Genomic DNA, 16,583 nt, shown 5'->3' with positions numbered 1-16,583 from the left:
GGAAGCTGAGATCTGAGGATTGAGGTTTGAAGCCAACCCAAGCAGAAAAGTCCATGAGACCTTATTTCCAATAAACCACCAAAAAGCTTGGAGTGAAGCACTCAAGTGGTAGGGTGCTAGCCTTGAGTGAAAAAGCTGAGGGACAGTGCCAAGGCTTTAAGATTAAGCCCCATTACCAGCACAGAGACAGACAAACAACAATGCCCCCAATCACAGTGATCATCCTGGTTTGAGATAGCTTTAAAATGTATACATTGAGTCAAATCCCTCTTGGTTTCTTTCCTAGAAAGACACACTAGAAGTGATTTCAGCCACCAGGAAAAAGTGAAGAAGTTAAAGTCAAGCCAGCTAAAAAGAAAGGGGCACATACTAAGCGCAGATAACTAATTTATTCATAAAACTTCCATTAAGGGGTCAAATTAGATTCTACCTGAAAACTTTTTTGTTGTTGTTATTGTTGTTTATTTGCAAAACTCTAAGATGATACAGTCAGGTGTCTTGGCACCTTCAACTTGGGCTCCAAATTACTCCAGGCCCAATTAAAAGCTTCAGGTAGCTAGGGACATATCAGATGCTGACTGAGCAAAAAGTTAATTAAATTTACTCTGGAAAAGTGATGAGCAAAGAATGGAAGATCAGAGACTACAAAATGAAGCCAAGTTGTCTGCGTCAGCGAAACTATTTATATTATCCAAAGAACTTCCAGGACTGATGTGTCATACCTGCAATAGGGGAAAACATATTTCCCCAGTAGTAGGGACAGGAGTGGGTACACTGTTGCATCTGACATCAGCTCTTAATCCCAGGTGAGGTAATAACAACCACCAAATACTTTGCTGGAACAGAATTTAAACATTCAGCAAATAGTAACTGCCTGGAATCAAGTGGCTTTGTCTGAAAGTTCATAAGAAAATTAATCAGAAGGCTGAGATTGGATATGATTTAGCAGAAGTAAAAGAACAGGGAAGACCGGAAGCATAGGAAAGAACAAACAAGATATATGGAAAAGGGACACTTTTTTTTAAATGCTTGCCAGTTTTCCAAAAGGGAAAAAATTCTGGAGGTGAATGTTGATGAGCTTGTATAACAATGCCAATTGACCTAATGCCACTGCTCTGTTAAAATGGCAGTGTTAATTAAAATAAATTTTAAAACAAGGTGCTGGTGGCTTATTCCTGTATCCTAGCTACTAAAGATGCTAAGATCTGAGGATCATGGTTCTGAGGTAGCCTAGGAGGGAAGTCTGGAAGACTCTTATCTTTAACTATATTAAACAGCAACAAGCTGGAAGTGGAGCTGTGGCCCAGGTGGTATAGTGCCAAGCCTTGAGTGAAAAAGCTAAGACTCAGGTCATGAGTTCAAGCCCCAGTACCCAGTTCATGTATAAATAAATTTATTTTAAAGTTTCAGCTATAGAATACACAAACTTTTTCTTTGTTAGTACTGGGGCTTGACTTCTGGCTTAGCTTTTCCACTTACAGCTAGAGCTGTATCGTTTAAGGCATGCCTCTAATTTCAGCTTTTTGCTAGTTAATGAAGTCTTTCATATTTGTCTGCTGGGGCTGGCTTTGAATGGAGATCCTCAGATCTCATCCTCCTTAGTAGCTAGGATTATAGGCGTGAGCCACTTGTGTCTGGCATCCTTTCTTTAATAAGGATAGTTTAACATTAACATCGGCAAGGCAACTTGATTGTTATTTTAAATGGTTGGTCCAGGGCTGGGAAGGTGGCTCAGTGGTAGAGCGCATGCCTTGCATGCCAGAGGCCCTGGGTTCGATTCCTCAGCACCACATAAGCAAAAAGAAAAAAGCCAGAATTGGCGCTGTGGCTCAAGTGATAGAGCGCTAGCCTTGAGCTGAAGAGCTGAGGGACAGTGCCCAGGCCCAGAGTTCAGGCCCCACGACCGGACCCAAAAATAAATAAATAAATAAATAAATAAATAAAATGGTTGGTGAAAAACCATCTAGAGATTATTTACATAAACTTCTGAATAGCATGATATAGATAAATAGATATGTGTAAGTGTTATCTTGTTAAAGGCTTAATCTAGACAGGCTTGTGGAAATTAGGGCAGATACAGAATTGTGGAAAACAGAATTTTCCAGTCCTACCCGCCCCCCCCCCCCCCGCCCCAATTCAATGATTGGGATTCCATACCAGGATGGTTCTCATCCTTGATTGGAATTAACACTCTGCCTGTCAAAGGTGGCTCTCCCTCCCAGTTCCCACACTACCCACCAAGCACCAGGTTCCTGCTTTGACCATGAAATGACATACTTTCCCTTAAGTCGATCAAAGGTGCCAAGACTCAAATACACAAAAGTCAACTACTAATTGGTCTACTTAATGGGAGCTCCTTGGATCATCTATTATGCACCTGTAGTCCAACACTGCAGAGCTTCTTACCCTGTAGGACCCCTCTCTGGCCTTCCTTAAATAAGGGAAGATCGTGCGACCTGACACACGAAGGACTTCACTCTCACTGCCATAGGTGGCCCTTTCCACCCGGGAGAGCCTCGCCTAGGCAGCCCGGCCCGCACGCACGCCCACATCTCGCGAGAGCTGGGCCGCAGGGGGCGTGCCCACATCCTGAGCGGTAGGGGGCGGGGCGCGGCGCCACAGCACTTCCGCAAACATGGCGGCGGCTGCGAGGCAGACCTCTTGGCTCGTGGCCTGGGGCCCCAGGCTGCGGCGCGGGCTCGCGGCGGGTCGACGCGGCGTGCCGAACCGGGGCACTTTGGCAGCGGCTGTGGCTGGAATGGCCCTGGCAGGGGCCGGAGCGGCCTGGCATCACGGCCGCGTGAGCGTGGCGGCGCGCGAGGGCAGCCTCCCCGCGTTCGCACAGGTAGGGGGCTCGGCCCTCCCCGCCGGCCCACCAGGCTCCGCCCTCCTCCGACGCCCCTGGCGGGAGGGGTCCCGCCCTCCCTCCCCTCGGGCCGGCGCTGGCCCGCTGGGGGGCGGGGCTTTCCCCCTGCGGACCTCGGGCCCCTCCCTCCCCTTCCGGCGTCACACCCCGGGCGTCTGAGGCTGGTGACAGGCAGGTCAGGCCTGGGCCGGGGGCGGAGGGGAGCGGGGGGGGGGGGGGGGGGGGGGGCGGGATGCACCCCTGTGAGTTGAGTTGTGCTGTCTTTTTTTTTTTTTAAGCATCTCTGGCTGCTGCAAGCGCTGCTTCCCACCTGGTTAGAGAAGTGGGTTTGTACCCGGAGCCCCGCCCCCCCTCCCCCCCCCGGGGCTCCAGCCTGTCATCCTAGCTACTCAGGGCACTGAGATCTGAAAGATTGGGGTTCAGAGCCAGCCGGGCTAGGAAAGTCGTGAGACTCTTTAACTCTTAAATTAACCACCAAAAAAAAAAAAAAAAAGCCGGAGGTGGAAGTGTGACTCTAGTGTTGGAGCGCTAGTCTTGAGGGGCCGGGAGGAAGCTCAACGGCAATGCCCTGTCCCCCGAGTTCAAGCTCCAGGACTGACTCCGCCCCCCCCCCCAAAAAAAGGTGGGTTTATGATCTGCAGGTACGTTCGTCTTATATCCCACAACACACACACACACACACCTGTTAACCTTTAAAAGTTGGCATTCACTTTGGATAGTTTGGTCGAGTTGGCCTACTACCAGATATTTTGTTGTTGTTGTTGTTAGTAATGAAAATCAATCTGTAAAAATTAAGAGGTTTGCTATGAGAGAACAAAGGAAGGAGTGACATTATCCAAGAAGAAATGTACTCATTACCTGACTTCTGTAACTATAAGCACTCAATATATCACCTGCATAATAACAATATTTTTTTAAAAACTTAAGCAGTTCACCAGGCATTACTGACTCATACCCCTGTAATCTTAGCTACTCAGACTCACTGAGATGTGAAGAACATGGTCCAAAGCTAGCCCACCAGCCCAAACAGAAAAGTCTGTGAGACTTTTATCTCCAATTAAGCAGCAAAAAGCCCAAAGTAGAGCTGTGGCTCAAGGGGTAGAGCATCAGCTTTAAGCAAAAACAAAAAACTCAAGTGAGACAAGGCCCTGAATTCAAGCCCCAGTACTAGCACCAAAATAAGCAGTTGATAACTTCCAGATATCATCCACTCTAAGGAATATTACATGATTATAAAGCCTAATATTTAATGGACCCAATGTACTAAGCAAAAAAAAAAAATCATCTGGGAAATGTACACATCAAGTTCCTTAATTGGTAGGGAATTTACACATATCAACTTTTTACAATTTGAAAGACTACTTACAAAATATTGTGTAGTGGCTGGGAAGTGGGCTCAGTGGTAGAGCGCTTGCCTTGCATGCCTGAGGCCCTGGGTTCAATTCCTCAGCACCACATAAGCAAAAAGAAAAAACCCGGAAGTGGCGCTGTGGCTCAAGTGGTAGAGCACTAGCCTTGAGCTGAAGAGCTGAGGGACAGCGCTCAGGCCCAGAGTTCAGGCCCCACGACCGGACCCAAAAAAATATATATATATTGTGTAGACATTTTAGTGTTAATATATGGTTTTTCTGGAACATAAAAGCATTTTATTTTGCTTTATTTGTTAGGTTTTTATTTGTAATAAAAACTCAAGGGAAGCCAGGCACTGGTGGCTCATGCTTGTAATCCTAGCTACTCAATAGGCTAAGATCTTAGGTTCGAGATTCAAAACCAACTCAGCAGAAAAGTCCATATGACTCATACCACAGCTCCATTTCTGTTTTTTTGGTAATTTGACATAACAGCCTCACAGACTTTCCTGCCTAGGCAGGCTTAGAGCAGTGATCCTCAGATCTCAGCTCCCTGAGATTACAGACATGAGCTACTAGTGCCTGGCTAGATTCTAGAGTTTTATAGCATTTTTGTTAGTTAAGTTGCTTTCTCTGCTTTTAATCTCACAGGGTCAGCCCCTTGCTAGTTAAGGGCCCTAGTTAATCTTCCCACAGTTCTACTCTACCACACAATGTACCTTTCTTTGGGAATCATTTATACCTCATTCGGCCTTGAGTATAGTCTACTTACTTTTTTCTTTTTCTCTGCTACTAGTGATAGAACCCACCTGTGGGTGGGTGCTCACCCACTTAGTATCCCCAGTTCCTGTAGTCACATTCAGAACTCTCACTACTCAGATACCTCTCAACCAAGGTGATTTTACTCATTGTTCCCAGAACATGGGTCTAATCCCCATTTTCCTAATTGTAGACTCTTACTTCACTTCACCACCTCATTGGATTGTTTTGTTTTGTTCTACCCCCTTCCACTTCTAGCCTAGTTCTTTTGTTTGTTTGGTGCCAGTACCATAGCTGTAGCTTGAACTCCAAGGCCTTGTGCTCTCCCTTGGCTGTTTTCTGTTTTTGTGTTTGTGGGGCTTGAACTGAGGACATGGGTACTGTTTGTGAGCTTTTTTGCTCAAGGTTAGCACTCTCCCACCTGGAGTCACAGCCCCATTTTCCATTTTTGGGTGGTTAATTGGATATGAGAGTCTCGTGAACTTCCCTGTCTAGGCTGGCTTTGAACTGTGATCCTCAGATCCCAGCCTCCTGACTAGGATTATAGGTATGAACTACCAGTGCCTGGCTCCCTTGGCTTTAAAAAAATAATAATTTTATTATCTTTAAGTAATTGTACAAAGGAGTTGTCACTCACTAATAGTTTATGAATACAAAGTCCTTTGGCTTTTTGACTCATAACTGTCTCTACCACTTGAGTCACACCTTCACTTCCAGCTTTTTTGTTTGTTTGTTTTGTTTTTGGGTCCGGTCGTGGGGCCTAAACTCTGGGCCTGGGCGCTGTCCCTCAGCTCTTCAGCTCAAGGCTAGCACTCTACCACTTGAGCCACAGCACCACTTCCGGCTTTTTTCTTTTTTGTTTATGTGGTGCTGAGGAATCGAACCCAGGGCCTCAGGCATGCAAGGCAAGCGCTCTACCACTGAGCCAACTTCCCAGCCCCTCACTTCCAGCTTTTTGCTGGGTAATTGGAGTTAAGAGTCTCTTGAATTTGTCTGCCTGGGCTGGCTTTTAACCTCAATCTTCAGATTTCAGCTTCCTGAGTAGCTAGGATTATAGCTATGAGCCACCAGCATCCTATTTTCTAGCCTGTTTTCATTTTTTAATTCCTGATTCTCCTTAAAAAAATCTCTGTCTCAGTGAAATAGTTTGGATTCTTTCCTTAACCCTCATTTCCCTCTTATCTGCAACTTTGTAATTTTAAGCCTTGTTAAAATAATTATTTTATTATCAATTGTTTTATAATGCCTGTTCATACAACATTTTCTTGATCTGCTTTTTGGACCAATTTAAGACACTGGATTTTCTTTTACTACCATAATGTACAGATCCTGTCAGCAACAGAAGCTGAATACTAGGTTGTTTAGTGTAGCTATACCTTGGAAATTCTTCCTCCAGCTAAGTGAATGATAGGTTTCTCTAAAAGGTGTGTATTTAGTTGGGGGAGGGAAGAGGGGTAGTTACTGTTAATCTTCCACCATCTACTTTGGAAAGAATATGTGTATAGTTGAGAATTCTTAAAATAGATAAAAAATGATTATGATAATTCTTTATCTTTTGATACAGTTTTGTTTTGTTCATTAGTATGGTTATAATTATTTTACTTAGTATCAAGAATCTATAATAATACTGATAGTGGCCTTCATATTCAGTCATCAGACTACAAATGATTTTTTATAAAGGGTGAATTTATATTAATTATATATTTATATATGATATATATTAATAATATGTTATATTTATATATTTTATATTAATAATATTATGCTTTTATCCCCGCTGTGGTCACATTTTGCAGTTGTGAAAGTCATTCAGGAATTAAGCATAGAATTCCAGGTCAGGGACATCAGATTAGTTGGGTCTCCTTTCTCTCCTTCTTTCTACCATTATTGAAATCCTGCTGTTTGCCAGGCTGTATACACAAAGTGGGGAGGTGGGGGAGTGTAAGAAGACAGCTTATATAACTACAGAATTACAGTTTACTTGGAGAAGGTAGTTTGAATACAGTGTAAATACATGGTTTGGGGAAGTGGCACTGTGGCTCAAAGTGGTAGAGCACAAGCCTTTAGTTAAAGAGCTCAGGGACCCAGACCATGAGTTCAAGCCCCACGACCAACACATACACACACTTATGTTGAGTGCTGTGGAAATGTTATGCAAGATCACCTAATACAGTGTTGGTTTCCTGGAGGAATGATTCAACAGTATTGTGATTGGGAATATATTGGGCAGAAAGCTAAAACAGTGTTGCAGTAAAGGGAATAGCTTGGAAGAAAATGACAAAATGAGTGTGTGTCTGGAAATCAGATCATTGCATGACTTAGAGCCACTTTGGTTGATGTTTTCTCATGATTTATGTATACATCTTTATCTGGAACAATATGAGTTCATTCTGTGTGCTTTGTTTTCTTTTTTAGTAATACTGGGGTTTGAGCATGCATGCTTACTAGCATGAACTTTTTAAAAATTTAAGTAATATACAAAGGCATTGCTAATCAGCAAAGCAGTTTATGAAAAATGCATCAATTTTGTAGAATATGCATTGAATTTTATGACTGCATTCTCCCCCTCTTCCTGTCTTTACTCATCTAGCATGTACTTTTAAAACATTTGAGTGATATATACCTCTAACCTTTTTTGCTTTAGATTCTTTTTCAGGTAGGGTCTCCCTTTTTTCCTGGGGCTGTCCTCATCCCAGCTGGGATGATATACCCAGCTGCTAATTGGTTGAAATGGAGTCTTTTTGCCTCAGCTAGCCTTGAACTATGATCCTCCCAATGCTGCCTCCCAAGTACCTGGAATTCCAGATAGGAGCCACTGTACCTGGGCTTTATGGGTTTTTTTCATTACAGTATATCAGAAAGCACATGATGTAGAGTTCTATAATAATATTTACTTTTACCATATCGTAAGAAGATATGTCCCAGGTTTCTTCATTGCAAAGTTTAAAAGTACATTATACTCAGTAATTAATAAATGTTTTATGGGAAGAAACTTTTAGGCATCTTAGGACTTTATTTTCTCCACTTTTTAAAAATTTACTTATATTTGCTTAGACTCATGGGTTGAGTTTTGAGTTTTAGCCAAAGGATTTCACTCCATTACCACCACAATTTATGTTAATGCCTGGTCTCTCAGTCTTCTGAAAGCTATGCATTGGACATGCTGTGCACTACTTCCCTTGTTCCTGGCAAAAAGAAAAATGAAGAGGAGGTACAGCTAATTCCTAACTACCTCAGCTAAGAGAAAAAAGCTTTTTTGCCTTAGATAACACAGAATGTCTAAGATAAGGTAAAAATAAACATCATCTCTATCTGTGTTAAATTCGATCATTTCCCTTGTGCATTGTTTAAATGCTTATTTATGCTGACTGTATGTAGTACTAGAAATATATAAGTGGTCTGGAAAAACATACGAGTTCGTTATTTTATTTGGTGGTTTATCTTGTAGTATCATGGTTTGGATCCACAGCCTAGAACTTAGTAGGCAAATACTCAACAAGTTGAGCCATATCTCCCAGCTCATGTTTCTATTTTGTTCTTGAGGCAAGTCTTGGTCCCTTTGCCCAGGCTGCATAGAAATCAAGGTCCTCATGCTTCTACCACTCAGGTAGCTGTATGTGATGCTGTAAGGTTTTATTTCTTTATTTTTCTTTTTTACCTGAGACTGGGACTTGAACTCAGTATCTGATGCTTGCTTTCACTCATGGGCTGGCACTCTTATCACCTGAATCAGCCTTCAACCGCAAGTAACAAGTTTTAAATGGAGAAGAAAGTAGGAAAATGAGAGTAATAAGTATAGACCATAAAGAAGATTAAAGTAAGTTGGGCACTGGTGTCTCACACCTGTTGTCCTAGCTACTCAGTAGGCTGAGATCTAAGGATCTCTATTCCAAGCCAGCACAAACAGAAAGGTCTATGAGATTCTTTTCTCCAGTAAACTACTCAGTAAAAGGCAGACGTGGTGCTGTGGCTCAAGTGGTAGAGCCTGAGCCTTGAGCAAAAAGAGCCTCTGGGACAGCACCCAGACCCTGAGTTCAAACCCCAGGATCAGCAAAAGGAAAAAAAAGAAAAAGGAATACAGTATTAAAATATATAGGGCTGGGAGTGTGGCTAAGTGGTAGAGTGCATGCTTAGCATGCATAAAGCCCTGGGTTCAATTCCTCAGTACATAAACAGAAAAGGCCAGAAGTGGTGCTGTGGCTCAAGTGATAAAGTGCTAGCCTTGAGGAAAAGAAGCTCGGAGACAGTGCCCAGGCCCTGAGTTCAGGCACCAGGACTGGCAAAAAAAAAAAAAAAAAATACTGCTGAATATAGAACACTCTTTCCACTATATATCAATGATTATTTAAAAATTAATAAATAGAGCCTTAAACAGTTTATAGTTTTAAATGGTATTGCTTTCTTTTATTTCAAATTGCCTATATATATGGTGATAGTTTTTGTGAAAAGGGGAAAAAAGGACATTAAGGCATTAACTGTGAGTAAAGTTGGAACTTATTGGAATATATTGCTAGCATATTTGTGTGCAGTGCATTAGGTTTCATAATAGTCATTTAAAATTGGTATTTGAAGGATAATAAACTTTATAGCAAACTGCAGGAGTTTAGTAACTATGAAATATTATATGCCCAATGAAGAGTTAAAGCTTTCTTTCAACAGTAAAGCAAGAATGCAAAGAAGTTTGGGTTTGGGTTTTTATTTTTTTCTGTTTTTACTTTTGCCTCGGGTAAAAATGTCTGTGGAAATAGGTAAGTGATGACGAAGCTTTGATGTTAATAAGCCCAAATGGAAGTAAAAAATCAAAGTGTGTAAATAGCAAGATTATGAAAAGAAAGATGACTAAGTTATACTTTGTAATTACAGGTAATTTGTGCTTTTGGCATAGCTATTTGTCCCTTATGAATGAAAGGCTGTCTTACTTTCCTGCTTTGTGTAATAGTACAGTACTTAACATAGCCTACTGTAAATCTCTGGAGGCACTTTTCTGGGGGCCAGAAGGGAAAAAGCAAATTGTAATATAAAAGCAGAGGAGTATTTTAATCTTTCTTTTTCCAGTTACATTTGTTTAACTGAACCCAAACAAAAAGTCAGTGCTATTTGCTTTTATTTTATAAACCATATGTTTTAGGAAACAGTGGCTGTAGTAGGTGCTTCTGTTGCTGGGAATATGGTTTGTTTGGTTTTTTTGCATAAACATATCCTAAACCATTAATGGTAGCAGTATATGAATATAAAAGATATTAATAACGATTCTCAACAGAAAGAACAGTGCTGGAGGAATATCAATATCAAATTTCAAACTCTACTATAAAGCCATAGTAATCAAAACAGCTTGGTACTGGCACAAGAACAGACCTCAGGACCAATGGAATAGAATTGAAAACCCAGAAATGAACCTACAGACCTATAGCCATCTAATCTTCGATAAGGGAGCTAAAAAAATAGAATGGAAGGAAGACAGCCTCTTCAGTAAATGGTGCTGGCAAAATTGGTTAACTACTTGTAAAAAACTAAAGCTAGATCCTTATATATCACCCTGCACCAGAATCAACTCCAAATGGATCAAAGACCTCGGAGTCAAAGCAGACACTCAGAAAACATTACAGGATGGAATAGGAGAAACCCCAGGTCTCCTTGGCACAGGCCGAAATTTTCTTAATAGAGACCCAGAAACACAACAAATCAAAGAAAGATTGGACAAATGGGATTGCGTGAAATTGCCGAGCTTCTGCATGGCAAAGGACATAGCTGGCAAGATCAATAGAAAGCCCACGGATTGGGAGAAGATCTTCACTAGCCATACAACAGACAAGGGTCTTGTATCTAAAATATACCTGGAACTCAAAAAATTAAATCCCCCAACAACAAATCTTCAAAGAAACAACTGCCCAATAAATAAGTGGGCTAAAGACCTAAAGAGAAACTTCTCTGAAGAGGAAAGAAGGATGGCCAATAGACACATGAAGAAATGCTCAACTTCACTAGCCATAAAAGAAATGCAAATCAAAACAACATTGAGATACCACCTCACCCCTGTTAGAATGGCTATAATCAAGAACTCTAATAACAACAGATGCTGGAGGGGATGTGGACAGAAGGGAACCTTACTTAATTGTTGGTGGGAGTGTAAACTTGTTCAAATACTTTGGAAAGCAGTATGGAGGTTCCTCAAAAGACTCTACATAGGGGCTGGGAAGATGGCTCAGTGGTAGAGCACGTGCCTTGCATGCCTGAGGCCCTGGGTTCGATTCCTCAGCACCACATAAGCAAAAAGAAAAAAGCTGGAAGTGGCGCTGTGGCTCAAGTGGTAGAGCGCTAGCCTTGAGCTGAAGAGCTGAGGGACAGCGCCCATGCCCAGAGTTCAGGCCCCACAACCGGACCCAAAAAAAAAAAAAGACTACATAGAGCTCCCCTATGACCCAGAAATCCCACTTCTAGGCATTTACCCAAATGTTCACAAACAAGACAACACTAAAGCTACCTGCACAACTATGTTTATTGCAGCATTATTTACCATAGCTAAGATATGGAACCAACCCAGATGCCCCTCAGTAGATGAATGGATCAAGAAAATGTGGTATATATACACAATGGAATTCTATGCCTCAATCAGAAAAAATGACATTGCCCCATTTGTTAGGAAATGGAAAGACTTGGAAAAAATTATATTAAGTGAAGTAAGCCAGGCCCAAAGAAACATAGGTCCCATGGTTTCCCTTATTTGCAATAACTAGTATATGTCTGAGTCAAGCAGAAAAGGTCAGTTAAGTTGGCAAATTAACCCGAAGATATGTATTCAAATGTTTTTTTCTTTCATGCGATTGTTTCTAACACATAAGATTATTTCTTTGTTGCTTTGTATGTCCCTCCCCCAGGGTATAACCCCTGCTTTCACTGTATTTGATGTTATAACTTGTGGAGGGGAAGGGAAAAAACAAATAGTTTAAATAGGGATACAGGTGGACCCATTGCTACAATGAGACGTACAAGTCGTTATGTTGAAAATGAACTTTACAACTTTGGTGCGGGGAGGGGGGGTAGAGGAGGGTGAAGTGGGGAGAGGAGGGGATTGGAAGGGGAAACAAAGGAGGAGGCTACAATGCTTGATAAGAAATGTACTCATTATCTTGCCCATGTAATTGTAACCCCTCTGTACAGTATTTTCACAATAAAAAGATATTCATAATATAAATATTTAGTGAATGAATAGAAAAATGGTTTGCTAATAACCTATTTTCTATAAAAAGGTTATTATTAAATAATTCTATTTTTTCTGTAATTTCATCATAAAAATAGTATTAATCAGTTATACTTTTAGTACAGTATAGTCTATATAGTCTGTATGTCTGTTGACATCTGTGAAAGTTCTACGAATGTTTTATGTAGGACAGAAGTTGTGATTACCATTTATTAAGAATATGGCCTTAGCTGCGTGTTGGTAACTCACACCTGTAATTCTAGGCTCACACCTGTAATCCTAGCTACTCAGGAGGCTGAGATCTGAGGATCAGAGTTCAAAGCCACCCCAGACAGGAAAGTCTGTGAGACTCTTATCTACAGTTAACCATCAGAATACCAGAAGTGGTGATACAGTCTGAAGTGGTAGAGCAGTACCCTTGAGTAAAAATGTTCAGGGATAGCTCCCAAGCCCTGAGTTTAAGCCTGATGACCAACAAAAAGCAAGCAAGCAAGCAAGAAAGGACTTATAAAAACCTAAATTTTTCCACCTGTGTATTATGTACTCGTAGCTTAGAGTCCCAGGCATCATTGTTCTCAGTCCCTTATTAGTGCTTAGCTGGTATATCCCCTAGAAATATCAACCATTTTTTAACTTTTTAACTCTGAAAGCCAGAAAGCTTTTTTCAAAATTGATCTAGATTTTTCAAAGCAAAATAAGAAGGGCATACTGTATCCACTATTGGTGATTATATAGTTTTTCTCATTCTCTACCTAGTATGCATAATAAAGAACTATACTAAAAAAAGTTATAAATGGGCTGGTTTCAATATTTTTGTGCATACAGTGTAAATACCAAGAGATTAAATCACACTATTGTTTTAAAAACCTTGCTTTTCAGTTTTATTTGGTCATAATTGCTCAATGAAGAACCAGCTTAAATCAGAAGCAGATCTCTAGTAAGGTTTCTTTGCTTCCCTTCAAATCCATAGTCCTGGGTATTTCTAGAATGGCTCCAAGACTGAATCCAGGTCAGGCTACCTGCTATTTAGTGGTGTAATGCCCCTTTATGTATAGCTTCCATGAGTGCCACAGAGATGGGGTTGTGACTGCCATACTTAAGAGGCAAAGCAGTAAACAGATGAGTATTTCCCAAAGGTTCATCTCATTCTCAAAGGATAACTGATTCTGCATCTTACATATGTTTATATATATATGTATACATATATATATATATGTATGTATACATATAGAAGGCATTTCTAGTAGTTCTTACTCTCAGACACTAAGCATAAGTAAGATACTGTGATGGTAAGCCAGTGAAGAATGATAATGAAGACCATTGAGGGTTGACCTTCAGGACTGCAATAGAAAAAGGACAATCTGTAGTTTAAAGTGTTTTAGAGACACAGTTTTTCCAGAAACTCATTACTAATAGTTTTCCAGTGATTGAAGTTAGATTGATTTATTTAATACTACAACTTTTTTAAATTTTATTTTATTGTAAAGATGTTGTACAGAGGGGTTAGTTACATGAGGAAGGTAATGAATACATTTCTTGTGGAGCATTATTACCCCTTCCTTTTGTTTTTCTCCTACTATCCCTTCTCTTCCCCACCTCCCTACTTCTCCCCCCCCCCAAAGTTGTAAAGTTCATTACCAACAAAGTATTTTGTGAGTATCATTGTTGCAATGGGTCATCCTGTGTCCTTGCTTCAGCATTTTGTTATTCCCCTTCCCTTCCCCAAATTAGATAAATGTATATGCAAGATTCAGGGTACCAAAATCAAGTACAGTGATATACCATAGGGGGAAGAACATACAAAAGAAACAACAACAACAACAAAACCCACATAGTACATTAAAAACAACAACAACAAAGAAAAACTTGTGTCAATATCTTAGGGTTCATTTTGCTTAGCATCATCTTATATGGTCATATATACATAGCTTTTGAGCTATACTCATCTGATAAGATTATCCTAGACGTATACTAATTATTGCAAATAAGGGAAACCATGGGATCTATATTACTTTGGGTTTGGCTTACTTCACTTAATATTTTTTCCATGTCTTTCCATTTTCTAACCAATGGGGCAGTGTCATTCTTTCTGATGGAAGCATAGAATTCCCATATATCACATTTTCTTGATCCATTCATCTACTGAGGGGCATCTGGGTTGGTTCCATATCTTAGCTATGGTGAATAATACTGTGATAAATACAGTTGTGCTGGTAGCTTTAGTATAGTCTTGTTTGTGATCATTTGGGTTAATGCTCAGAAGTGGGATTACTGGTCATAGGGGAGCTCTATGTGTAGTCTTTTGAGGAACTTCCATACTGCTTTCCAGAGTGGTTCAAGTTTACACTCCCACTAACAGTGCAATAATTTTCCCCTTGGCCACATCCCCTCCAACATCTGCTGTTATTGGATTTCTTAACTATAGCCATTCTAACTGGGGTAACTATTTTGTTTTTAATTAAGACTTCAACATCAACGTGTCCTACCATGTCCAGCAGCTTTTTTTTCTTACTGAATATTTATATATTATGAAATTTTGGAGGGGAAATCAACAAGAAGCATTTGAAAACCATCTGCCTCCTATTTGACTTGAAAAGACTAGTTACTGTTTGACTTTGAGGTGCTAAGTATAGAGTAAAATGGTTTCTTTAAAAAAGAAATAAAATTCATTTAAAATCTTGCAAGAGAGGCTGGAAAGGTGGCTCAGTGGTAGAGTGCTTGCCTTGCATGCATGAGACCCTGGGTTCGATTCCTCAGCACCACATAAGCAGAAAAAGCCGGAAGTGGCGCTGTGTCTCAAGTGGTAGACGCTTGCCTTGAACTGAAGAGCTGAGGGACATGCCCAGGCCCCAGAGTTCAGGCTCCACGACTGGCAAAAAAAAATCTTGCAAGAAAGCAGGCATGGCAAACCTGTAATCCTTCCAAAATGGGAGGCTGAGGCAGGAGTATTACATTCCAAGCTAGCTAAGCTATATTATGTTTTAGACCAGTCTAAGCTATGTGGTAAAATCCTATCTCAAAACACGAGAGACTCACAAGGCTGAGATCTGAGGATTGCAGTTTGAAGTCAGCCCAGACAAGAAAGTCCATGAGACTCTTATCGCCAGTTAACCACTAAAAAGCCAGAAGTGGAGTTGTGGCTCAAGGGATAAAGTACCAGCCCTGAGTAAAAAGCTAAGAGACAGCACACAGGCCCAGAGTTCAAAACTTTTATCCTCACACTATGTGACTGTAATTCCAGTGTGAGAACCCCTAAAGTCATATGGAAAATGTGTATGTACTTTTTCTGAGAAAGGACAATTAATATTCTCAAACAGATTTACAATCTGTTTAAAGATTAAGGAAAATATCAAATATGAGCTAGAAATCTAGTTCTTAGTTCATCATTGTTCTTTCATATTATAGAAATCATACTTTTAGCTCTAAAGCTCAAAATAATAATGGTTGTCCCAAATAGTGTTAGTATAGTGAAAGTGAACTGTGCTTACTCTTTACAATGTGCCTTGTCACTGTAGCCTTGCTCTCTAGGCTCTAACTGTATTTCTCTTTAATACTTCTTTGCTAAATCTGTATTTATTACAGTGATATTTGTCCCCCTTATATAGAGAAATGGGGAAGGCAGTTGACTGGCTATCTCATCAAAACAAAACCAAAAAACAAGTAAAGAAGATGAAAATTAGAATTATACAAATATATGTAGGATAGGTTAAGTCAACATTTTTGAGCATTTATTTATTTATTTATTTAGCTATCTGTGCCAGTTCTGGGGCTTGAACTCAGGGCCTGGGCACTTTGCCTGAGCTTTTGTGCTCAGGCAAGCATTCTACCACTTGAGACACGGCTCCACTTTCAGCTTTTTTGGTGCTTAATTGGAGAGATAAGAGTCTCATGAACTTTCCTGCCTGGGCTAGCTTCCAGCTGCAATCCTCAAGTCTCAGCTTCCTGAGTAGCTGGGATTACTGTAGCAAGAGCCACAGCTGAGGATTTTTTTCTTTTAAAATTTTAAAGATAGCCAGTGGATGACATTAATCAAGATGCATTGTATTCAAAAACTGCTTTGTTAGAGACTGGGAATGTGGCTTAGAGGTAAAGTGCTTGCCTAGCATGCATGAAGCCCTGGATTTGATTCCTCAGCACCACATAAACAGAAAAGGCTAGAAGTGGCAGTCTATACCATATATGACACTTTGGATACATGTTAAAGAAAAATCTTCGTTTTGACTCCTGAAAGTTTAAAAATCTTATATGAGAAACAAAAACAAAGTTGGGAACTTAGCTAACTTGGGATGTGATTGACATAGTTTTTCATTTCCCTGTTTAACACCCGTTATAGTAAAAGACATTAAAAGGTAGAAACAGCTAAAGGTAAAAATCAACTCGGGATCTAGCAGACATGGCAGTTGAAATTTAA

General features: G+C 40.5%; 1 protein-coding gene across 2 annotated transcripts in view; it reads left to right on the top strand.

Moving 5' to 3' along the window:
• The first annotated feature begins 2,635 nt into the window (after window positions 1–2,635).
• The window catches only part of Micu2 (mitochondrial calcium uptake 2), a 98,598-nt gene continuing 84,650 nt past the window's right edge, over window positions 2,636–16,583 (top strand). For both annotated transcript variants that reach the window (XM_042685632.1, XM_042685631.1), the window contains exon 1: window positions 2,636–2,845. In XM_042685632.1, coding sequence (XP_042541566.1) covers window positions 2,636–2,845 — 210 coding nt within the window. The remainder of the gene's footprint in view (window positions 2,846–16,583) is intronic.

This window comes from Dipodomys spectabilis, unplaced genomic scaffold (assembly GCF_019054845.1).
Source record: "Dipodomys spectabilis isolate Male_0828 unplaced genomic scaffold, ASM1905484v1 ptg000095l, whole genome shotgun sequence".
Taxonomy (NCBI): domain Eukaryota; kingdom Metazoa; phylum Chordata; class Mammalia; order Rodentia; family Heteromyidae; genus Dipodomys; species Dipodomys spectabilis.
This window is presented reverse-complemented; position numbering and strand designations above follow the sequence as displayed.